General features: G+C 32.5%; 1 protein-coding gene across 5 annotated transcripts in view; it reads right to left on the reverse strand.

The window, feature by feature from the left end:
• dgo (ankyrin repeat domain containing protein 6 diego) overlaps positions 1-27,317 on the reverse strand; it is a 267,914-nt gene that overhangs the window by 24,571 nt on the left and 216,026 nt on the right. For all 5 annotated transcript variants that reach the window (XM_035350579.2, XM_085822603.1, XM_085822602.1 and 2 more), the window contains exons 5-7: positions 10,099-10,200; positions 4,484-4,582; positions 730-828 (exon numbers count right to left, since the gene is read on the reverse strand). In XM_035350579.2, the coding sequence (XP_035206470.2) occupies positions 730-828; positions 4,484-4,582; positions 10,099-10,200 (300 nt within the window). The remainder of the gene's footprint in view (positions 1-729; positions 829-4,483; positions 4,583-10,098; positions 10,201-27,317) is intronic.

Below are 27,317 nucleotides of genomic sequence, written 5' to 3' on the forward strand. Positions count from 1 at the left end.
TTCAAGTTAAAGCCCAAGTGGGGGCTTCTTGTACGCCCGAGAGGGACCATCTGTTTTAAGTTAGAATAAAAGGGTATTTCAGCCCTTCTTTAGAGTTGTTACTTATATATCAAGAACTCAGCGAATAGTCGCTACGTAGTTCTTCAGTATTCTAACTTTCTAAGAATTCTATTTTAGCTAGGATATTACAAGCTTAAATATTATTCAATTTCGATAAAATGATCCAAAACTAACTCATTTGGCAACCATAACTTTTTCAAGTTGACCTAAACTTTCCTCTTAGATACGTCGCATTTTCATTGCATTTCTGCCCTGTTAACCTGCTAGCGCTTACTGTTTCAAATGTATTTAAAAATTTTATCGGTATCAATGCAGTTCTTCAAGAACAGACGCTCATTGCACTCGTTGTGATATGTAATTTATTTTAAAAGTGATTCTTAAGAGTAAAGAAATATGTGTTTAATTGGCCATGATGGCAAATATCTAAATCTGCTCTTTTAAATTATCTTCTGTTCCCATCACTGTGAGACAATTAATTTGAAGGCTTTGAATTCAAATGCATATGAATATCGGTCCTTTAAAAATATTTAAAAACTCAGTTCTAAAGCAAAGCATGTTTGCAATGAATCGAAAATAATTTTTAAAGAGAAGAAAACATGCTTTGTCAGTTTTCCAACAGATGCCACACATAGATCGTTACTTATCTAAAATATAGTCATATCAACATACACTATTTCGAACATCTGGCTTGCAAGCAGATAGAAGAAGAACTCTGCAGCACTGATTATGTCCATTTTGGCAAGCGAGATGTAAAGGCGTAAATCCTCCCTGAAATCAAGCAATAAAAGCATTAGTATTCTTCAACAATTCCAAATAAAAAAGAACTTAGCATATGGAAGGAAACTCTATAATTTATATGAACGAAAGATACTTATTTTTGGCTGAATACAATGATATAACAATTGGATTTAAAAAATATAATTTTATGACAAGTCTAATTAAATTTGGCTATATTATAATTAATACATTTTTCACCGCCGTTTGTAGATTTTCTGTAGCTTGGGATTATTTAATGTAAGAGTGGTCTAAAATTTAATTTAAAATAGTTTTCTTTATGATATGATACAAGTACTAAGATACAAAGCTGGAGTAACAAACTGTCTAAGTCATGAACGAGAAACACGAAGTTGAAGAACTCGGGGTATTCAGTTATAAGCAGCTGGCTGAAGATTCCGATATGACAGAGAAAAAAATAACTTCAATGAATCTAGGAATGAAAGATCTGCTCTGATCGGCATATTGACTATCAGCATATCGTTGAACCAGGGCTCGAATCTCCTAGAGGGCTCGCATGTTTGTAAGTGTATAGTGTCTTAGCGGAATGGAGGCATTTAAAATACTGGCGGGCCGAACATTTGGTGGTAGAGCAAGAGAGGTGGGAAATCCTTGGATCTATCCTCAGATCCTTGGATCTATTCTCCAATCCTTGGATCTGTCTCCATTGAGATTAAAACGGAATTCGGCAATTTCATACCGTCTCTTATAAGGGGCCAAGGCCGATGCTTATGGAATATTTGTAGTGACGCTCCAAAGCAGGCATATTCAAATGTCCTTTGACGACAGTGTGGAGCAGATCCATAGAATAACACCGACAAGTATGTTATTAGGCACGTAAAATTGTTTATGTTAATGTTCGCTTTTCGGAGTATAGTTTGAAGATGGTACATAACGCTACCCTGCGCTTTTCACTATCCTAAAATTAGTTAGAGGACTTGATATAATGTCCTGACTTTGATCTGTGTGTGAGTACGTCCTTGTCAGACACGTCACAACACACACATACTGAAAGGTTGATAAAACTATAACCAACTACAGGAAGATTTATAATTGTAAAAAAAAAAAAAAAAAAAAAAAAAGAGAGAGAGAGAGAGAAGTGCAGACATCTTTTGTTAAAGCTATTGCTACGGAACATTTCAGTTAAGAATGCCAGTTGCATTTACAGACGGTTTTAAGAATATTCGGTTATGCCCCATTTCAAGATTTTCCAGATGAAGCTTTCTTGGAAACCGCCCCATAACAGCCTCTCTCGATTGAGTAGGTGAGAGGAGTTCCCATTTTATTCTTCCCATTCAGGGTTAGAGCTGAATCCGGAAATCCGGAAATGTGACTAGAATTTACGTAACTGTGAAATGTGTATACGACAGTGATTCTCGACCACTGTGCCGCGGCACTTCTGTGCGCCGCCAAATTTCAGAAATGTATATAGTAAAAATTATAATGGGTTTAATCCTAGTATACGGTACACATGGGAATTGGCGAAATTCGGTTTTTAAGACATTAATAAGCTCGCCAATTGTGGTATCCAAGTCGCTTTTGGTGCCGAAGACTTCTGTATTTGAATTAACATTGAGCCGAAGAGGAAGAACTAATTTCGCTTTCTAATAATCGAAATTTTATTATTAAATATTCGGAAGAATCAATTAATTCATTTTAAGTTAACATTAGATGCGATTATTCCATGATGTCCAAGAAAGCTGTAAAAATATTATTACAGTTTTCTACATCTTATTTGTGTGAAATTCGGATTTTCAGTATTAACCAACATAAGAACGAAAAAAAGATATATACTGTTAAATGTAGAAGATGATATGAGATTAGTCATTTTTACGACCAAATATAAATGAAATTATCAAAAACATCAAGCTGAAATTTCTCATTAAAAGTATTCTTATTATTAACTTGTAATTAATACCTTAATAAACGTACTACTGCTTTTGTAATACATATTATTTTATTTTACATTCAAAATTATTATCATAAACTATTTTACACAGTGAAATAGTTTAATGAAAATTTTAAGTGATGCTACTGTCATAGTTTTGTAGAGACATTAGGGTTTTTTTTTTTTTTTTTTTTTTTTTTAAGCAGGAGACTTGAAAAATTAGCAACGCCTTAGCCGGGAATCGAACAACGGACCTTTCGAATACGGGCCCAGCGGACAGACCACTACACTTCGAAGGCACGGTAAGAAGGCGGGAGAAATACCTTATAGTTTTTAATAAAACAGTTTCATTATTTTATTAATATTTTAAAAATATGCGTTTCATTGTGAACGAAATGTTAAGCCATATTTAAGGAAATGTTTTGTTTTTTGTTCAACCCACCTGCTAAATAGAGTCACTATATATTCAAATAGAAGACATTTCTCCCTTTTCCGGCTGCAGTAAGTATTTTCTCTTCTACTTAAAAAATTCTCCTTTTTTCAGTTTTCCTTCTTAAGCATACAGTTTATTTCGGATTACTTAAAAGTAAATTTTATTTTTGAAATTCTGCCTTCAAAACAAACAATGAGAGGATTTTCTTGCTAATAAACATTCGATGGCGAAGAAGCAGAACAGACTTGATGACAGTGAAATCAATCCAGGTAGGCACATAACAGAATTGAGCTACGCTCCCTTTGAATTGTTTCCTAACTATGACGCTTTTTTTTAATACTTTTCCATCCAGAATACCTGCAGAAAGAAAGAAAACCTTTAAACACCGCGATTTTTTGTTGCTGCCTGCACAAATTTTGATCTGGAAATAGCTGAAATGAGACAACACGGAACATTCTAAATTCCTATTTCTCAAATTGCTGACTCTTCATCTGCACCCTCGTCCTTCATCTAACGATTATTCATTATACTATTCATACTTTAAACTACCCCTGAAAGCTGTAAAATATAGGCTTTCAGATACTGTTAGTACCGAGAAAGAAACAGCATACTGATCTTTTTAATATTCCTTTGTATAAATAATTAGTTATTTATGTACTGTTTTAAGGAATTTCCTGTTTTTTCGTGTGCCTTGTTATGTAAAATTGGTAGCCCATCCGACTAGTAGTGTAAGGACCGGAGATTAAACCCCGGATAGGGCACTGCTGAATTTTCGTCTTTCGACACTGTTACGGAAATGCTTGACATGAGAATCTTTCGATTTAGAAAAAAGTTTGGAGACACCAAAGAAGAATGTTCGTAAAAGATGAATACCTACATAAGATGCTTACGAATGAAACATACTGCTAATATGGGATCAGTGTAAGTACGACTCGCTATGTAGCAGCAGTGTTGAAATACGTCTGAAGTCGATCGTAACGCCTCATACAGAATAACAGAATCCAGCTCATATGAATGGTAACAGATGGTTAAAGTCAGAATTACATTTCGCAGACTAATGAAATATCCGGATACCAATATCTTCGGATCCCTGAGGATATTTTATGGAGTAGAAGATTATTGCAAGGAACACTGTCAAACAGTTGAATCTCGCTAGCTAGAAGAATTTGAGAGATTTATTTTATTCTAGGCAAGACTTGTGTCACTAAAGATGTTATATCAATCGCCCCCCACACATTTGCCATCGAATTCAGAGCATGCGATTCTTTTATCCTGAAAAAGTTTTAAATAAATGTAAATTAGAATTATACACACAAAAATTTACTTACGTTATTTTTAATATACACGTTAGCTCTGTGCTTGCATAAAATTTCTAGCGTCCGACTGAAGCCTTTCCAGGCTGCTTCATGAAGTGCCGTGTTGCCATGCTGTAAAAATATTTTTTTTTTAATTATCGATTTATAAAAGTGAATAATCAAGAAAATATGTGCATGGAAATTTTTAAAATTGGGGTTTTTTAAAATAAATTTTTATTAATTGAAATTTTTTATTGTTTTTCCTAAGATGAGATCATGTAATAATTACTAATCTTTCCACTCAATCTTCTTCTGGAATAATCCTGGTTCTAATGCCAATTATTAAAATTAAAAATCGTTTAAGCAAATATGATTTTTTAATTATATAATATTAAAAGCCATTCTACGGTCGATGATGCATAACAAATGATGTATAAAAAAGATCCGAATGTACTCGTCATTATTATAAGGTACTACGAGTATAATTTGAAAACGAGATCAAAATAATTACTGTTGTTAAATTACCAATCTTAATTTATTTAAAGCAGCTTCTTTTAGAATCTACGCTTAGTGTTTTGTATGATAAAATACACAGAATGACTCTTAACAACCATTTAAAGCTGCTTTTCCTAAATTCTTAGCTTTATGAGTGGCAAACACACCATAAAAAAAAAAAAAAAAAAAAAACACTCTTTAACAGATTTTTCGATTTTGAGAAATAGGAAACAGTCATATTAAAACTGCGTCTCGAGAATAACCATCTGTAATAATAAAATGCAAATCGGTTTTTAGCCAAAGGCTATCGAATGGTACCAACTTTGTAACTAGGGTCATTGCGGTTAAGAAAGCCGCGCAGTCGGTATAGTGGTTAGCATCGCTACTGCCGTGCCGAAGGGCCCGGGCTCGAATTCCGGAGAAGGCATGGATGTTTGTAAATGTATACTGTCCGTGCCGCGTGGGGGCACTCTAAGTATGCGACGAGTCTTCTCGAGAGGCTGTTGGTAGGGGAAGAGGGGTGGAAGACCCTCGGACCTGCCCCTCGGGGTGCTCTCTATCAAAATTGGAGGCGGAACTGAGCTAAATCGCACTGTCACCTGTAAGGTGCTGAAGGCTGTTGCCAACGACAGGTGTAAACTTGCGCTCCTTACCACGATGAATTTCGTGGACTTGGGCTGACTATAGGTCAGACAAGTGAGCATTAGAAACAACAACATGGTTAAGAAGAAAGAAGCCAGTCATATTCTTTTCGATAGTTTGTCTTTACATGATGCATATTCTAGCACAGGCATTTTAGTAGCCCAGCAAAATGCAGCAGTAACACTTCGCCCGCTCTTTGGGCATAAAGTTCATAGAAATGAGTTGGTATTACTTTGATTCTCATTTTCGATCGAAGAATATTTGTTTCGCTTTTAAGGGTTTGGTTCATATTCGTTAGGCATTTTATACTTTTCATTCAAGGTTAGATCAAGATAGTCATGTACTGTCGGGTGTTTTTAGTTATTATTTTATGAATTCCTTTCAAAGAAAAACTGACTTATATTCACGTTATATATGAGAAAAGCAACGGAACTTCCCATACAGCCAGCTCGCTGACTGGAATTTGAACCTGAGTCGAATTACCAGTGTCCAGCGGCTTTGCCGCTTAACTCCTCGTCGGCTAACCGAGATATAACTTTGAAAACAGATACTTAAAATTAAATTCTATTTTCTTTTCAATTTTTAATTAATAGATTATACTACACCTTTTGGATCATACTGTTAATCATGTACGCGGTAAAACAGAATTTGCTATCAATCTTTCATTTGCCTTTAATAATATGTACATATAAATAAAAAAAAACAAGTTGCTTAATACAGTATTAAGTTAACCAATTTAAAAATCATTTTGCATGGGCTTTACAACACTATTTTGCAACTAATATCATTTTATATTACAACTATCACAAGCAAAATAGATTTTTAACACTTTTTAATTGGCCTACAACAAAATTTCTAACTATTCCCTTTTGTGTACGCTATCACTTGCACTCAGAATGAAACAAATGCTTACTATGGAATTTTGTAGTAATATATAGATTATAAGCGTTCTATTTGTGATGCTATGTAAATAATAATATAATTTTTGATATTTTGAATTATATATATATATATAATCCGAAAACATTTTTAATTTTAGTTTTAGTTTTATTCAAAGGCAAAGATTTGTTTCCATTAATTAGCAGTAATAAATATTATTTAAGACGAAAAACTAAATATGAGTAACTGCTTTTTCATACTTTTTAATCACGTATAGTTTCTAAACTTTTTATGGTAAACTCTCCGGTAAAAGATACTATAAAAGGTATTATTTGTGTTTTCGGATTGCAAGTTTTTCCCTTTTTTCCAATTTTATTTTTAAACTAAAACTATGAAACCATAAAGGGATAATATACCTATTTCGAAGTTCGTTCACTGGATTTTCTCGATATTTTCCTTTTTAGTACTAATGGTTTTTACGAATAAAAATTTATCTTGCTTTCGAGTCTTTTTCTTTTCTCCTCCGCCGTTTTTTTATTAGCGTAAATTAGTTTTCAAGTAATATTTTGAAAAAAAAAAATTGTTTAGAAAAAGTAAAAAAATCCGAATTTATCATATTGCCATTCTAAGGAAACAAACATTTTCCGCTTGGTTGAGATTAAAATTCTATAATTGTTATTATTCTACCAATCTCTCGAAATTTTGTTTTGCGTTCTGAGACTGCTGTTCCATAGTTTTCTCCATCCCTTGACATAAATATTTCTAAATAAAACTATTTACAATTCTTCTCAGCTTCTTCAACCGTTTGATTTATTTTTATTACAACTGAGTGACACAGTAAACAAAATTAAGAGCTAGTTCTTATCTGTTCTACAGCAAAGGGAAAAGAGAGTACTTCTCAAAGCAACGAAAAATTATAAACAGGAAAATATAACAACATCTATGTAAATAAGATGTAAAACATAAAATGCAAAACTGAAAAATAAGTTCTCAGGACTCTGTTTTGAAAACAAGGTACACTTCGTTTCAAACACCTAATACTTTTCACAAATACTCAGTGTGAATTATAAAAAAAAAAAAAAAAAAAAAAAATCTGAACTGTTTTCGAGTTTTAAGTATAGAATAGTGTTGATACTGAAATTCATTGTCCTTTAGAAGCTCTATAGTCTCGACACCCCTCATTACGCAAAATACAGGAAAATGAAGTGATGCGGGAAGAACTCAAGCGTAAACTTTCACCACTCTAATTGACTCCATTATCGAGTGTTGCCACGAGAAGCGGAAGAAACTGAAAAATAAACACACGCATTTTATTCTTCTTACCAGTCCTTTCGTGTAGAACAATTCTCAATGGACTGTAAATTAACTGCTCCTTAAACACCTCAAAGATGTACAAAATAAATAAATAAACAAACAGACACAAATGACGTTTCAAAAAGATTGCTCAACTAAATATCTCTTAAACAGCTGGTCGTTTTATAGTTCCTGTTAAAGAAATAAATCAAATAAAAAAGCTATCATTTATGAAAACTTCGATCGTGTGACACTGCAAACAAAACTATGGAAAATTTTAATTTTTGTAATGCACTTCTAGAAGAAAGTTCCAGTTATGAACTTGTTTCTTATCCTGTTTTATTGAATCCTAAGGAATAACGAACAGCTTTTAAACATTAAAAAAAAAAAAAAATTCATTTATTCCTTCGATGATTTTTTATGAAATCCCACAAAAAGAATTCTTAAATATTTTATGCATAATCAAGATTTATTAATAAAACACCACTGTTCAGTTTATAAAAATTAATTTTAAAAAAATTTCGAAAATGTATAGAATGTTATAAAAACGCTTGTTTGTGAAATCACTAATAGAACAATGATGTTAGTACTATCATGATTTAAGATTAAACTTTTTTTATTGTGAATATTTAACAACGATGCATCGTTGTTATAGACCTTATATTCGAACAATGCTTTAAGATCGAATGTTCCTTCTCTGGCGTATCAACAGTATCTCTGATGCTAATACTTGAATAATAATTGTAACATCATTTTTGATTATGAATTTTTCTGCAATTTAATACATATCACAATATATCGCATATATCAGTATAGTGAAACAGGCAAATCTCTCTTATTTTAAACACATTGTGCCCATAAGGGGGAAAGTGCAAAATCACCCACTGCTTGGCGCGTTTTTAAGAATTGCGCGAACTCGGTATCCACGTACATATCGACCTATTTTCACTTAAAAAAAATCACAGAATTTCACAAACTCGGCATTGCGCATTCCCTTTGACCATGTACACATCGATCTATTTTCGATAGGTCGATATTAAAAAGTCAAAGGAAATTGACAAAAATCCAATTCTTCTTACTCTTGTAAAAAGCGCCAAATAAGTGGGCGATTCTGCACTTCAGCCGTGAAACTCGCATGTTTCTGATTCTCTTTCTGCGATTCACATATTTAGTTCTATTTGATTAAAATTAGGTTGTTTTACCTTTTTGATTCACTACAAACGAGCTTACATTTATTTACGATTAATTTTTCAGACAGTTCAAAAATAACTCTTAAAAATATTAAAAACATCATATTTGCATTGCGTATATATAATTTAAAAAATTATTTTGCAACCTTTTTGTTGTTTTCAAATGTTACTTAAATTCAAATCAAAGACATCATAATTTTCTTTCTTAACTTTAAAACATAAAGTCTTATTTGATGAACTGCTATAGCTTAATTAATATACTAAAACAAATGTATATGTTTTAACAGCAATACGGAGTCAGTGGCGTAGAGAGGGGGGGGGCAAGGAGGTGTATGATGCTCCGGGCGCCGCTCGCAGAGGGAAGCCAAATGATTTTAAAAACAAGATTTCTCCAACAAAAATGATTTCTCCAAACAAGATTTTCATCATATCACTGTGTTTTTTTCGAGGGGGGGGGCGCCAAAAAGGTATTTTGCCCCGGGCGCCAGTTACGCTTGCTACTCCACTGTACGGAGTTGAAAGTAAATAGTGAAATTTAATCGGAATGATTTGAATTTTTGATAGAAAATGATCCGATAATGATCGTCAGACATCATCAGAATCGTTCCGGCTTAAATGCAAAAACACAGACGTTAAATATCGTGACTGAATTTAGGGCAGAGATCATTGACTGCATTTAACAACTTCATTTAGTACGCATTTAGTAGTTGCATTTAGTAAGTAAATTTCAACTTCACATTTAAAATAATGCAAAAATTTGAAAGAGCCCATTTCTTTCCAATAGTTTCGAGAAGGAAAAGGTTTCTTATAAACATTAGCGTGGTTTGAAATTAAACTTAAAATTGGGAATAAAAATAAGACAAAGCAACAGAATGAGCACGCACACAGTCCATATCACGGCATTTCGAAGCTGATAAAATAAATTACAACCTAACTTTATTTATCTTAGCACAAAATTACATTCTCTTTGCATTCTTCGTCTATTCAAAACAAGGTTAAAAAAGTTATCCCTTGGCAAGTTATATCTCACTATTAATGGCCATGGTGCTTGCCTGGGAGGTATCTTACAAAATGTTACTTAAAAAAAGAAAAAAAAATTGCTTTTGAAATGAGCGACTATGCATTTAGATATCAAAAACGATTACGAACCAGTTCATCCTGAGTATCGACATGACATCCATTCTTGAGCAGAAGCTTTACCACTTCTTCGTGACCTTCGGTTGCCGCCTGGTGGAGAGGACTGTAACCAGCCTGAAAAGAAACATAGAATGAATTTCGTCACGCAATCCCAGTGCACGTCCATTCTACAAATCATTCGCGGCAGCTAGGATCTTGAAATTAAGATCAGTTTTTGTTGCTGTTTCTTCACCTTTTTTTGTGCTCCCCAACGAAGGGCAGCTGTAGGCTGCTGGACGATTAACCCTCGATAAGTAGCTTGCATACATAACCTTTGACAAAAATGTAAATGTTGATACTTCAAGTAGTTGCTTCCAGTTAGTACAGAAGTAATGGTGGAATTTATTCTATGGTTTTATGACATGATATATTATAGTTCATTGAATATCATGTGAAGTTGCTTACACTCTTATGAAGACATTAGGAATGATCATAGCCAGGAATGGACTCGATTGTTGTACCACCTCTGAAAAGCTGTCCATAATTTTAAATCTTTTAAATATTCAATATTAACGTATTCAATTCGGATGATTTAAGAATTTTAATTAAAATTCTGGCTAATACATATCCCTTGGCAAGTTATCACCAAACTACAACAAGGTGGCGCAACCACCTTGTTGTAGTTTGGTGATTTGTACAGAAGAGACGAATGATGACTCATAATGGCAGAAAAATTATTTATTCCAGGCCTATTTTATGTTTTAGTTTATCCCGAAAATCAGCCAATAAACCCCCTACTTACATACATCCTCCCATTTTAATGTTAATTTCGTTGTCATCGTTTTAAATTCAAAGTATTCTTTCTGTGGAAAAATGCGTATTCCTGTAAAATTATAGCTCAGTTTCTTCATTCACAGGCAAATGCCAGAAGTACACATTTTAAATTGAGCTTAAGACAAATAATATCATTGTTTATCGACGCATAAGCCGTTGGACTTGAAATATAATAAAAAGAACGCATACCAAAATGGCTGTTTTCTCCTTAAAACTAAGGAATTGTTATGCAAATGGTGGCTATTCTGAAATCAGCTGACGCCATCTGAAAATCTGGCATCTTTTACTGAGATGGTTTTGTTATAATATATAAGTATCAGTTAATGAGTATGAATTCGAAGCCTTCTTTAAAAAACGTTATTCATAGTCAATTAAAAGGTAACAGACATACCTCAATAGTGAAGGGGATTCTGCAGTCTTGTTCCACTTAGAGGAAAGACGTATTTACAGAACAATAAAACAAGCAATAACTAAAATATAAAGTCAAAAACTTTAGTTTAATTTTATATATAATGCTTTTTTAATCAGAAAAATACGTTACTTCAGCTTATTAAAGGGGGAAAATGATGATACAGATTTTAATTATTTACACAAATGCCGATAATAATTACAAAACTGCTAATAATAATATTTTCATAAGTCAACTAGTTGTCAAATTATTATGTTATTCCAAGTCAATATGCTCTGCTTAATATGTTGGGAGGGAGAAAAATGTTGTCATCTTGTAAACCAAATGTTTTTAGTTTGATTAAAATAAACCGAAATGATATAATCAGAAAATGTATTCATACAGATAAAAAATACACAGATTATTGGAGCTGATTACTGAAGTAGTTTTATGTCTTAGTTTCCAATAGTACCAAGCATTTCCACTGTGACTTGATATCTAACAGAAATTCTTATTCGGCAAGAAAAAGTTAGCGTCTCTGCTATCTTCTCTACATATAATAAAAGAAAGAGTCTGTCTGTATGTGTGTGTCTTTCGTTCGCTCTGAGCGTAAGCTAATAGATCCACGGCTTCGAAATTTGGTACATAGGTGCATCTAGACAAGAGCCAGTGCACCTCGAAGTGATTTTTTCGAAATTCGAATCAGAATTTTTTTAATTTTATGTTTTGTGACGAAATCGCGTCATTTTGAGACATATGGGCTATAGGAAAGCGAGATTTTACTCTACACACTCCATTTTCACATCGTCATGAAACGTAGGCACTTGGCTATTTTACGAACTTAAAATAAATTTCGTCTTTCAATAAATCGATTATATACGAATTTATTTAACAAAGGGAGCTTAACACCTTTTCAACGGGATTTTTTCTAAAAAGGTTTATTTTTAAAAATGTACTGTTTATTTTTCTTTGATTTTTGGACACGTTAAACTTTCATCCTTGCGACTGCTTTTGCAAAAAGAATTTTGGAAAAATGATAGTATTTTGTATTCTTAAAATTTTTTTTAAATGAAGCTTCCGTGTACATTTCTCACATCTCACATCTTTAGAAATGTGATTTTGGCAACAATTTCCTTTCATATTGTTGTTGATAGATTTTTGATGAAATCACATCATTTTGAATAGTTTCATTCTTTTAGAAATCTAGGTTTGGCAACAATGTTTCATCCTATTTCTTATGTCACTGTTTTTAAGAGATTGGCATATTTCATTGTCATTTTTTTATATATATAATGCATTTTTATTGATTTTTTTTATAAAGTTATTCGGCAGAGAATTCTACGCGGAAGTTTTTGTTTTTTGAGTTTCTTTCATGTTATTTTTTGCTTATTTCACTATTTGTAAGATATTGAAAAGTTTTGCACGATTTTTTTTCTTCAACGGAAAGTTGGTTAATTTTTTTATTAGGATAATTAATATTTGTATTAAGGGATATAGCTTATTTCATTGTAATTTTTTTCTTTTCAAAATATAAGATAAAATATCAATAATTATACTTTGCTTTTCATAATTTTTTGTTTTTTGTTATTTATTGCTCATTTCACTGTCTTTAAGATATTGAAAAGTTTTGAGTGATTTTTTTAGGAAACAAAGTTCTTAACCTCCTTTATACCATTTGAGTTCTTAAGATTTTGCAAAGGGAAGTTGGTTAATTTATTTATTAGGATAATTAATATTTGTATTAAAGGATATTGCTTATTTCATTGTAATTTTGTTATACGTAATAACTTTTTTTTTATGAAGTTGTTCTGCAGAGTAAATTTCTACGCAGTTTTTAAATTTAACGTTTGGTGTTCCCTTCAGCCATTTTTCCGGTACATTTAAAAGCCAGACGAAGGCTGGCAGCGAAGTTGCTAGTTCTTAATAAAAATAAAAGTAAAATCGAATAAGCAGAAATATTCTTTGCTTAAATTCCACTAAAACAGTTCTTCTTTGTAGGTGAAAATACTTTTTTTTATACGAAAATGTACTAGGTTCGAGTCGAGTGTCCTCGCGTCTCCTGTTTAAAAAAAAAAAAAAAAAAAAAAAAATGAAATGTTTCAGATTTTAAATTACGTCCAAAGGGGCGTTTTTTAACATTTTGTGTGTTACCTTTTTTTATTAAATATCATGTTCCTCGCACTTAAGCCATAAGATCCAGTGCAACAGCAATATCGCAAAATAGTTTTAAAACGAGCATATCTTTAGAATTTCCGATACAGAGACTCACGAGCTGGAGATAAAAATGTTTTTTCTGCACAACGTTGCCATTGCTCGCTTTGAAATCCTTGAGTTTGTTAATCAAAAATTCGTCAAAGTTTTAAAAAATAGGAAATCGATCATAAAACAAATTTCAAATTTCAAATTTGGTCTTCCACATGCTCATATTCGTTGGAGGATTACGTTATTCAAAATTCGATGACTCTATGTACCGTTATTTTATGACAATGTGAGAAATATACATACATTTACGCAGATTTTCATTATTTAATTTCTTCAAATATAATGCAGGACTCTAACATTTTGTGGCAACAGTTTGAAAAGTGAACCGACATTTATCCGTCGGACGCAAAATGCCAAAACGAAACTAATAGTCCTTCGGGATTCAAATCCCTTTGGACTAAAAAAAAAAAAAAAAAAAAAAAAAAAAAAAAACTATTGTCTCTACAATATATTTAATTCTTAAGATGTTACTAGCTGTAATTCTTAAGAAATAAGACTGAAAATTGCTAATTGAGCAAAAGATGATTTGCTTGCTTTATGCATGATAATAAAGAATATTTAAAATTTACATACCGGTCTCAAATGAGAACATTTACAAAAATAATTATTTAAAAAATTTATTCTTCAAATTTTTCGGAATAATTCAGTGCAATATTTATTTTATATCTATATACATATACATTATATGCATATAATTCAAAATCTCTAAAAAGTCAGAACGAAAAAGAAAATGCCGCATTAAATATTGGAGGAAGTAAAAGTTTAAGGGTATTTTGACTTTTAACTTTTTTTAATATATAAATTACAGTTAATAATCGAATTTAAAATTAAAAGTAAATTTTATACGTTATTAAAATTATTCTTTCTGTACATCAATTTCATTTCGGACTAAAAATGGCGGGAGAAAGAGGGGGAGGAGCCGACTATGATACCCGTTACCGGATGGCTAACTTTCGCATGACAAAATACCTGTGCAGAACCCTTATTTTTTAGAGGATAAAAGGCGAAGGTTAGGTAAAACGGAACGTCCCCAAGCAGCTGGTACACGCGTCCTATTTTCTCCTCTCGAAGTACCGGAAGTTTTAAGCAGATGGAATAGCGCAATTTGTGCTTCACTACTATACAAAACGTTTCCTTTTTGTGTAATATGCATAAAAGTAACTTTTAACAAATTGTAACTGAGTACACATATTATTGGGGAATTTAGTCATTAATTGCAACAAAAGATTTATATGATTGCAACCCTAAAAAGAAAATAGGAACCGATTTAAGGAAAAGCCTATAAATAATCAACACAATTTAAAAAAAATCATTAATTATTGTTACAAATACTGCATTTATGTAGGAAAAAAGTTTCAAATTGAAACTTCAAATTCCAAATTAATGCTTGAAAAGCTTCATAACCGAATGTACACTTTGTCATATGAAACGCGAAAGATAATAAAAAAATTGGAATAAAATTCTTTTTATAGCAAGAAATATTTACTTATTTACGAAACGGAAATTGTAAAGACATCAGATTTTGCTAACTGAAATTTAAGTATTAAACTAGTAAAAAATAATATAAATATTTTGCTTCCCTTTTTAAATGAAAATGCCATTCATTGCAGTCTAAAGGCCACCCAAGGAAACCAAGCTTGCATTTTAATTAAAAGAAAGAAAAATACAGAATATTGCAGTATTTATGCTTTTATCGATAGCATCAATTTTTGTTTTTGATGCAGATGTTATGTGCAGACAAGAATTAGACAGAAATGTTAAAGAAAATATATATAATATAAGAAATTATAAAGGGTTTCTTCTTATCAAATTAAGCAATAAAATTTATTGTCACTAATAAATGATAAAGTACTATTAGTCGTTCGACCCTGCGCTTCCCAGATAATTTGTAATAAATTTAAAATTTATTTTTTCTTTTAGCTGATTTCAAGACAAATGAAAAATACTATAATATACTATAAAGTGAATTTTTTTAATCCATTAAACACCATTTTCTTCAACTTCTTTTTAAATGTTTTTATATAATCATTATTGCGAAACATTCCATAAATCTGTCGCCTAATACTTTTACAAACGAAAGAGGAAACGACTAGATATGAAAGATAATTAATTATAACTGTTTTAAATAATATTAATAGCTCCATTTCCATTTTATGACACTATACTGAAAACAAGAAACTTTAAAACTTGCATTAAATGCTATTATTGACCGGAAAACTCTTGTCTGTAATCGTGCTTCTAGAACACACCAACTTATAATGGCCAGTTTACACGCTTCTAGTAAAAAGTAAGGAATGAAGCAGTCGATTATGCAAACTTACTTTTTTCAACCAATGGAATTCAAAGTATCTATCGTCTTTAAATCGCTCGCTTTCTTAATTTATAAGTGATGTGCTGTTTTAACATACAAAGTAAATAAAATACCTCACATTGTACGGATTGGCACCAGTTATTTATCTTAAGATCGAACATAATTTTCTCATGAAGTGAAAATTTGACGTGTGAAAAACAAAATGTTCAAATTACACTTCCTCTGTTGGCAACATCTTTCAAGGAACTAGTAATAATGTTTTGATGACAATGTCCTTAACAAACAAGCTTATGTTCTAAAAAATGCATTTTGGCCTAGATTAGCTGTCTAATAAAATAAAGAGGATTAAGAAACAAAACAAAAATTAATTTTATACAAGAATAAAAGTTATTTACGATTTCCATTTTCCTTGTTATTACGGGCTCAGTTCTCATGGTCAATTAGCAATAATGTACGCAGTAGCAATTTGTCCATTTCAATGGCCCTGAAAATGGCATTTATAACCTTTCAAATGATATATGTTATATAGCCTTGAAATCTTAGATCCGTTTTGGTGAATATTCTCAGCCTTTTGTTTTTAATAAAATATTCTCAGCCAGTTCGAATAATAAATATAAAAAATATGTGTTTTTAGCATAACATTTAAGCGCTTTTTAGGTGCACTGTCTAGCTTTTTAATTCACATGCACATAAATATTTTTATAGGTTATAGAATACACTCATTCAATATAATAACATTCATTAATTTTAATGAATTATATTTATTAATAAATTTGTAATACACAAATTTTGTCACAAATATATTAAAACGGAAAGGATGTATTTTCCATGGTAAGTAGTCCATTTTTAATACTCATGTAATTAATGTAATTACTACATCATGTTGCCTATATTACCAGCATTTCAAATGAAAAGTTTTAATAAATATATGTTCACATTATTATAACTACCTTCATTATTATATCACATTATTAATCACATTATTATAAATACATTACGTAAATAATAAACTATATAATTCTTGCTTCAGTAAAAGAAAAAAAATCTATCTTAGTATTTTTGATTACATGCGCGTAATAAATAAAACTATAGCATTGCTATATATAAAATATTTTATATTAACATTGCCAAAGAGAAATTTAAGTAAATTTAACGTAATCATCGTAATCATACTTTATATATGTCTTTTTCTACTATCACTTCCCGAAATTCTGTTAATATTCCTAATGCAATACTTATATGCCACCCATTTTATTTTTAGTCACATTTGACTAAGAATATTATGATAAATAAAAGCTTAGTGAAAAAATCTGAAAGGTTTCAGATTTTAAAAAATGTCCAAAGGGGCTTTTTTTTTTTAACATTTTGTGTGTTACCTTTATTTATTAAATGCCATGTTCTTTGCACTTAAACCATAAAATTCAGTTCAATAGCAATGTCGCAAAATAATTTTTAAATGAGCCTATTTTTACCGTTGTACCGTTGTTTTATCACAATGCGAGAAATATATCTACATTTATGCAGATTTTTCATTATTCAATTTCTTCAAATATAATGCAGGACTCTAACATTTGGTGGCAACAGTTTGAAAAGTGAAACAGCCATTTATAGTGATTCAACGCAAAATCGCAAAACGAAAACAATAATCCTTCAGTGACAAAGTCCCTTTGGACTAAGAAAAAAATTAGTTGTTTACTTTTCGGTGCATTTAAACTTAACTTATCCCATTACCCTTAGTAATTGCATAATAGCTAAAGAAATCGAAAGATCGAAATTGCAAAATAGCTAAAAAAAAATCGAAAGATTTTTTTTTAATGATATAATTGGGCAAATTAAATCAGTAATTCTGAATAAACATTTTTGGAATATTTTTTTCCCGCAATGACGGGCACTAACTATTATAGGTGTTTAGCCACTAGTTAAGGCCGGAAGCGGTAGGAACTTTATTATGGAAGCACCTAATAGGTGTGCCGCCTTTGCATCCTATGAAGGGATAGACAATTTACATCCATGGCCTTCTTCGGGATTCGAGCCCGGGTTCTTCGGTACGGCAATCAGAGTCAATAACCACTTTTCCGTCTGGGCGGTGCTTTGTTTGAAAGATTATTTAGCGATCTGTCCGATGGTATAAAGATCAAAATTCCGTATAATGGTTAGTTTGATCGTTGCATAAGAATATGCAAGATAATTACAAAATTAAATAAACGATATTTATTATATATCAAATTTTGAGAAATTTGTAAAATATTGTATTGTCATTCCATGTATTGGGAGAAATACTATGAAATTTTGTGTGAAAAATTTCACAAAAACGAGTCAATAAAAAAGGGTTAAAAATTGATTTCATGTTTTGACTGAAACACCTCCCCCCAAAAAAAGGGTTAAAAATCTTCATTGTTTGATCAGTGTACACTCTCCTCCTTGTGAGTCTTTTGTCCTTCTGCCTGAAGAGAAAAAAATTTACTTTAAGTTATTTGACAGAAATGATCAATGACAAACCACATCATCATTTAAAAAGTTTACCACATTAATAAACATTGCTACAAAGTTGAAACTGAAAACTTTATGCGATGATTTACTATCAAACAAAAGATAATTGATACTTGCAAGAGATACTCGATGGCACCCTGTCATTGGCAAAATTAAGCAAGCGTAAGTATCCGCTGGATTTATACTATGTGTGGTTGTTTCCCGAGATTTCAGAGCATCACGGCTATGTCACAGCATCGGTGGCCATATTTCCTCTAATAAACCCAAACATTGTTAAAAAATTTGAAGAAATTTTGAAGAAATAATAAATTTTTAGGTAGTTAATTTTGTTATACTGAAAGGCATATATTTTCGAAGGTCAATATGAAATCGTCAGATATGATTTTATACTTTTCTGCTCTCCATAAGGCTTTCTTGAAAATCTGATCATTATTTAAAATTACTTAATTTTTATACACCTCAATATATACGATAAAATAACACAAGCATCGCTGTCAAAATTTTTAACCTTTTTCTCAAACAGTGTTATTTCTAAAACTGTTTTCATAAATCTGCAACGCCCACTATTAAATGTAAAGCTTGAGGAGGAGCAGTCAGTCTGGCTTGAAGATGACAAAGCACGAAAATAATGTTTTAAAAAAATGGTCTTTTCTTGACGTGGAGAGAGTTAATATTAAGACAGAACTATTTACAAGTATAATTTTCCTTTACTATCCAACGTTATATAATCCAAACACATATCCGCCGAAATATTTTTCAGAAAAAAATGAAGAAACAAGTTCTCATTACTCTATACAAACAATGCCAAGTATGTTCTTGGAACAAAGATACAGTTTTTAGAAGCGGACAAACGACAACTCCGCCCAGATGTAAGTGCTAGTTTTATTTTATTCTAGAGCAAAACAAGGGGAAAGAGACAAAACGGGGGGAGAGAAATTTCACGTCTCTATAAAATACCATGACTTGCGGAGAGACTTTTCCTCCAGTGTTATCAAATGATATTTTTCAACCTTTATCTCTCAGTCAGTAAGAAGACTCGCCACTATTCTTCAGGGCCACATAAAGTGAGAATTAATCACGAAGCGACAAGCACTAAATCCCACTAATGTCTTTCCCCGTTCATTTCCTCCCTCTGCTACCAATGCTGCCCTTATTTAAGGTCAATAAGGACTTTTGTTTTTCTTGCAGCGACCTGCAAGAAATGTCTGTAGAAACATTTGCAATACTATCATACATAATACATCCTGGTTTAAGTAATTCGTTATGCTTGCAGAGGAGACTGGTTTGATGATCCACATTCACATCGTCTTTACTAGCATATAGTATTTTATAAGACAGAAAGTGATTTTGTTTCTTTATGAATATGCGTCCTTCTCTCATAAAAGCATTCGCAAGGCAAGCATTACGTCGCCAAAAGAGTTATGTGGTAACCAACGTTCCTAGCTCCGCTGTATGTCGCGATTATCATGCAAAAATCCATGATGTGGTCAAAATGCTTTTATAAAGCAACGCGCAGCCACCACCACCGAAGTGTTATAACCCTTAACGGTTTCCTTCATTCCCCTTTAGCCATTGCTTTTTCTTAATTACTTCAGTTTTCTTAACGAAGTTGTGGAGGTAATTGCATTAAGTTGCAAAGGTACTCCGGAAAATATCGCCTTGGGCCGAAGTGTTATAGCCCTTCCATATTTGGCGGTTATTTATCGAATTAGCGGTTTTTTTTATTTATTTATTTATTTATTTATTTATTTATTTTTTTATTGAGCGCATTTCTTTTCTTGTAAAAAATCACAACGCGACTGTGGAGTTTACCCGCTAATTAGAAGAAAGCGTTGCATTTTTTCAGAAACATAGTGTTTTGTCCAGCAAAAGAGAATGCAAAAATCTGCATTCCATGAAGTTGTACTTTTTAAACGATCAAATTTTATGAAAATGCAATCTGAAAAATTGCAAGCAAAGTGTCAGAATGCAAATGCTGAATCTGTGCAGTGGTTTTTTTTTTTAAACGAAAACAGATTGCTGTGTACAAGGACAGCAAAGCCAAGCTTATGCGCAATGAAAAATTTGCGCAAATCTCTGATGTTATTTTAAGTGAAAACAGATCGCTGTGTACGTGGAAAGAGTAGAGGAAAAAATTACATAATAATTTCTTGAGAAAAGTCTTTTATTATGGATGTTTCTTGGGTTTTAAACTTTATTGATGGATTGCTCTTTTATGGAATTCTCAAGCCGCCACTTTGAAAATGCCTGCTTGCTTTCGTATATGAGCTTGGCGAAAAAATTCGATGACTTTCTGGATGGAGAAGTAGATAATTAGAAAGTACCTTCTTTTTTAAATCTTTTATTTTTTTCTCCCTTCATCTTTGAAGATAATTTACAGGCATTAGAATTTCTGGAACTGAGGATTTCTAAGAAAATTTATTGTGCTATCAGAAGAAAAATTATAAATAATAGCGCAATAAATGTGTAAGAAAATTTATTGCGCTATTATGCGATTGATCTGCTAACTACTATAACAGAAGAACTAATTTTAAAAATTTAAATTTTTCGTGATGACTTTCTACAGCCCTGTAGAAAGTCATCAGGAAAAACAAGCAAAATAAAATAATAAGTTAATAAATAACAAAATTAAATAAAATGTAAAGAAATAAATAAAAATTAATAAATTAAATAAAATTAATTTTCGAGGAGATAATTAATAAATTAGAATACCGGAGTTCATGGTTATTATGGACTCCGGCTTACAAATACTATAATTTTACTCAAAGACTGAGAAACAACTAAAACGGGTTCTAGCTGAAGTTAAGCCATGACAAAAGGACAGGGAAGGAATATTTTGAATTTTTATAAATTTATGAAAAGGATGTAGGAATAATTTAGTTTATTCAGCTGCTTTCTACACTTCAGACCGATCGAGAAGACTCGTTAATGAATAATCAATCCATAATGAGCACTTTTAGATGAGACCAGTAATAGCTGGCTTTTTAATTATGCCACCATTTATGCAGATTGCAATGAGTGTATAACTTTCTTTTATCCAATAGTTAAACTACTGTAACAGGTTAAACTTCACAGGTCACGTAACTCTAGCACAGTGACGACCAGCATCACGTTATGATTAGTGGCATAACATGATGCCCCTGTCAATGGTGACCATTTTGATAAGTAAACAGTAGGATCAGAAGCGAGAAAGCTTGTAATTAGGCATCAAAAGAATTTGTTTCTAACCAAAGAAATCAAAAGTTTCTTTGCTCAAACTCTTTTCACTCAAAATGTGATATTTTGTCAAATGGTTGAACGGTAGCCCTTAAGGGATCCAGTGAATTCCAAAGGATTCTGGATACCATTTTTCATTATCTATTCGTTACTTTCGCTGTATTTTTATACATTCTCTGGAGAACATTTAAGAATATTACACTGATGCTTATATCTAAATATCAATACGCAACAAAGATACTGAGAAAGAGTATAGAGGGTCTGCAAATGCATTTATGCCTACAATCTCTAAACCTCTTATGTACCTATTTTTAAGTATCTTGAAAAGATGTCGAGTGAATTTACAACCAATAAATAAATATACATATTATTGCTGAATTTCTTTGTGCTTTTTAAGAAAGTACGCTTATGCTTATTTAACTATGAGAAAAGATACACATTACAAAATATTTACTGATTTAAAGACGCATTTTACAATATCGAAATAGTTCTTAAATTAGATACATTTAAAGAGCGGAATGTAAAATTATAAAAATTTGAATAAGTACCCATCTTATTACCATATTTATGAATCTTAATGAAAATTCTAAAGTGCCACAGTGGTGTCCAAAATTTATGGATCACATTAAACAGGAAGATCAGCATATTCAGTGAAAGAACAACTTGTAGCCAAAAAATTTGCATAGCAGTTGCAGGCACGAGGAAACTAACCAGCAGAAAAATATTTGCATACCTGGCATTTTTCAATATATGATAAGTATAAACATTTCTGTAATGCCTCTGTCTCTTCGAAACAGGCGTAAGAGAAACTGAAATAGCTACATTTTGAAAAACGTGAGAGGACATCATTTAAGTGACGCCAGATAATGAGAGGCAACAGGGCGTCTCGAAAGTAAACAGAGACAATCAAAAGCAGTTTTAGTCTTGAATGTCAATCGTTACCTCATTTTCCGTTTGTGTAACTGGCATCAAACTGGCAACTGTGTCGTGAAGACCAGTTGAATGGAAAACCAAGGGTTGTATACCTGCTCAGGGTAATTTTTTCTATGTCTGCAAAAATATTGCACAGATCAACTTGCTTACGACCTTGAAGCATCAACAAAAAGAACTGTATTTATGTAAACTGCTTATTAATATACAGGGCACCTATTTGCAAGGTGACAAGTGTTTTGTGTCTAACTTGTATACTCTCACAAAAGAGATTAATTTCCGGCAGTTACTGGTCTGCATTATGCCTGGAGTTTGCCATCACAACAGTAACGCCCGTTAAATGCACATATAAACAGAGGCGGTGGTTCGATGGTATAAGCATGGATTGCTGTTGGCAGCGGCCCTGATCTCTCCATCTTCTCTCGAAGTACTATAATGCGGTACAGAGATCATATCTTTACTCAATATACTCATCCATTTCTCGCGGAAATTGGTTCGATACCATTTTAATGAACGATAACAAGAGTGTTTATAAGGGTCGCATTGTTGGTGAGTACTTAGAATCCGAAATAATGCTTCATATGGAATAATCATTGAAATCAATTGATTTGAATCGTATCGAGGTTGCACGAAATGGCCTGGAAGATATTTAATTCCTTTCCTTGTCTTCCATTCATCATATTCCGCATTAACAAATCTCCACCAAAGAGATTTTTTTATCTCCCCCACATTTTTTTTTTGGTTACTATTATTATTTTATTGTTTATTGGTTATTTTCTTTGCATTTCTCCACGTTAGTGTCTTTTGTTATACCTTCAAGGTCTGTGAATTCCAAGTTTCAGTGCATTCAAATAAATGCTCTTTCTCCCCCAACTGCTCTTTTCATTTTATTGCTTTTTGACATGAATGTTACAAATAATTTCATAATGAATGATTACGTATAATCTCAAATTTTGATACCATTAAAAGCTATTCTGTAGCTAAGATAATATTAAAAGTTTTTTGTAGTGTGCATTATTTTGCTTAGTAAAACGAATAATTGTTTTCAACATTACTAATATATATAAAGAATTTTCACTGAATATATTGAAAGTAATACATTTGATACAATATATGTTATTAAATGCTTTTGCCACTAAGCCAATTAAAAAGGAAAATCATTGAAACCATATTCGTTATAACGGGAAGAAATTATACTTCGAATACCTCCATCTCATTTATATCCCCGATACCTACCTACGCAACTACTTAAAAATTCAAAGGATTCAAAAGATAATCACACAAACTTTTGGGAGTTAAAGTTCATATTCGGTATTTAACAAAACAAAAGCTAAAGCCTTGGAAAGAGATTAAAATTGAAAAATTTTCCGAGTCTCCACAAAACTCTATTAATGATGCTTGCCTCCTCCCCCCCCCAAATCATGTCACGTACTATTAATCACGCCGTGCTTAACAATGTCGGCTGTAGGTGGACGGCCTCTTGACCTCTGGGATTCATTAAAAACTAAGGGTGAAGATAAAAGGGTAAAAACAACATGTTTAACAAGCTGTTAAAAATCTCAGCCTGTTACGTTCTGCGCAGTGAACATGGATAATAAAATTAACCAGCCTCGAACATTAACACCTCAGAAGAAGACCTGATCCACTTCCACAGACACGGTTGCAGTAAAAGAAACAGAAAGCCAAGATCTGGATTTGTTTTTCATAAAAAGAATCCAATGATTAATTAAAGAGATTAATGATGTTTCATCTGTTGATTAATCTATATGAAAAGGCCTCCAGCAGCCAGAAATTTTGATTTTCTTTTTCCATGCGATTTCAAATCACCCATCTTCTTCATCCCCAGCGATTCTCAGAGATTGGAATTGCATTTCCGAAGTAATTGCTCTGAAGGTGATCGAGACGGTGATTTCGTAGAGCTTCTATTCCTCCCCGCATTTAATGCCCATAAAACTTCTCAAGACATGGCTCCTTTACAACCTCTCATGACCTCTACAGACATGGATTTGTTTTTTAATTTGTCAACTAATTTCGAAAAAAAGGATTTAATAATGATACTTTTTTCTTCTCGCCATGAAGATAATGAAGCACTTCTCAATCATTCATTGATTTTCTTAACGTAACTTTGCGAATTAAATTGAAAATTACTTCTTAAGTGTACCAATGATACGCTTAGTAATAGCTCGTAATAAGCTTTCTAACATGGGGTAAGGAGATTATCTAAAGAGGCTAACAGATTTAATTTTCGTAACTAAAAGTTACTAGAATACAAATTAATTTAACATATAAGGAAAAGCGGGTACAGAAACACATTAAAAACAAAAAGGTACACTTAAAGTAATTTTCGCATTGCTATATAAATCAATGATAGCGAACATTTTAGTCTCGGCATGTCAAAAATTCAGAAAATGCCTGAGTGAGTCGCAGTGGAGTAGCTAGAGCTTTTTCCGTTCGGGGCGGTGCCTGAATTTGCCGCCTCTCTTGATATAGAAGCAAATAACTAAATGTCAAACTGACCTACATGAGAAATCAATTTAAAGTTTTTGTTTATTTTTGAAGAAAAACTTTAATTCCAACATTATCTTGCTTTTTTTTTTTTTTTTTTTTTTTGTGTGTGTGTGTGTGTGTGTGTGTGTGTGTTCTCAAACCCCTGGAATGCATCATAGAGATCTACTTGATTGCTCCAGTGGCTGTAATGTAAACAACAGAGAAATATTTTTAACTGCAAAATTAACATTTATAGTCTATAAATACTTATTTCTTAAATGCAAAATATACATTTATAATTCTAAAATACTTTCTAAATAATTTTTATTTAGAAAACTTATATCACTATCAGCAGCGCTTACAGCAATTGTGAACGTTTGCAAAAGTGGTACAATATTTAGAACTTTGTTCTGAACATTGCATTTTAGAATAATTTGCAAAAATTCAAAAGCATCGCCCTTCCAAGTTCCTCCTTCGCTTTCCTGGCCATAGCAGGAATACAACTCTGAAATACTTCTTTCTGAACGATGCATTATTTTTCGTGTTTGTCATCGTGATCATAATTTAGCTGATATTCGTAATTTGTTAAAGCTTCGCGGAAATATTAAAAAAAAAAAAAAAAAAAGTATAATAAGGGTTTGTAATTGTTCAAATCTCGTGGTGATTTCTTTGAATACTTTTACCTCGAGTAAAAGCTATTTTTTCCCCTCTGTTTAATTCGGTGTACAATTCAGAATCTCTTTATTCTTTATGTGCCCGGAAGATAAACGCGAAAAAACCGCCTCCAAAAATAAGCCGCCCAAGATAGACCGCCCTTTTCGTCTCCCTCTATACGCCTCTACTGAGTGGTGTGTTGTCTTCTCTCTCATCTTATCAAAATCCAAACAAAAATTTATGCATTCATTTTTTACAGCCCAGCTATAACAAAACTGCAATATGTGGTACTATTTATTATACAAAGAAATTTCAAATACAGTAGGCGATTATCTGACGGTGAGTGGAATACAGTACACCTGCCATGGCGATTCTCAGACGACCGTTTCAGAATGTTATGTTTTCTCCCTCTTTCCCAGCATGCCTTCCTGGTTTAACGGTAGCACACTCAACGCGTATTCGAGTTGTCCAGATTCGAGACCCGGCGAGGGACTCGAACCTGGACTTGCTCATTTTTCATGTCTCCAGCTTCGAAATAACCTTTACAGTTGCGCCCGAACTAAGTGTTGGTGAACAACAATTCGTCACTATCAGATTTGGCGACTGGGTCCCCTAATCCCCAGACGTCTTCAGAAGAGGAAGTATATAACGTATTGTTGCGTATTTCTTTTCTGACACCAGTTGTTACGTTATTTCCTTCCTTCACGTTCATACGGGATTCGTGTAGATTTGGAGTGAATAACGACGACACTTGATGAAGTATTGAAACACACTTTATTTGCCAGTATTGTCAGGACAGCTCCGAAACACGTTTTACAGTCGTCGATGAACTACTATAAACACGCTGACACGATCAGCGACACAGCCTTCAGGTTATCAGGCTATCACGGTGGAGACAGCTTCACTACAAAGCACCAGAGTACAGCTCCCGACTCTGCTTGGTCGTTCTCGGAACTCCACGTACTCTCTAGACTTTCCACGCTGCAACTCGCGATGCACTCGACGACACACAGAGCACGGCTCCTGACTCTTCGGTTCAGCCGTTCCCGGAGCTCAACACGCTCTCTCGACGATGCACTAACCGCGATACACTAAGAGACTTCTTCGGTGAACTCGACGACGCACTCAGAACTCGCTGCCCGTCTGTCAACTCGATCGACTCCGCAGGGATTGACTCGCTAGACAAGATACCAACTCAATATTGACTAACTCTCCGCGTACCAGCAGGGTTTATATAGCTTTTGGCTGGTGTTCGAGAACATTATGGGCTAAACCGGTAAGAATTCGTTCTATTTCTGATACCATAATTAAATACTGTCATTTATCATCACAGATAGCTATTTTTTCCAAATAGGCAAGATCAAATTTTTTGGAATCGTATTTGTTTATCTTAGAGAAGTTCTACATTTTTAGAAGTCAAAAATAAAATATTATTGAAATAACTCGAGCACATTTAAATAATAACAACAAAAACCAGATTCACTATCAGAACAGTCTCATTATTAACAAACACATATAAAAATTTTTAAGTTACGCAGTTTTAGTTGAATGCTCTAAAAAGTAAAAAAATAATTTTTCCATTAATCGCAGCATTTTTGGCAATATAATTACGTTGCCTAGAGTGACGAATTTTTTAATCCAAATTGCGAAAGAGGAATTTGACAAAAAAATTTATCAATT

This window comes from Stegodyphus dumicola, chromosome 8 (assembly GCF_044657685.1).
Source record: "Stegodyphus dumicola isolate Sdum_Otavi_A_Nest chromosome 8, ASM4465768v1".
NCBI lineage: Eukaryota > Metazoa > Arthropoda > Arachnida > Araneae > Eresidae > Stegodyphus > Stegodyphus dumicola.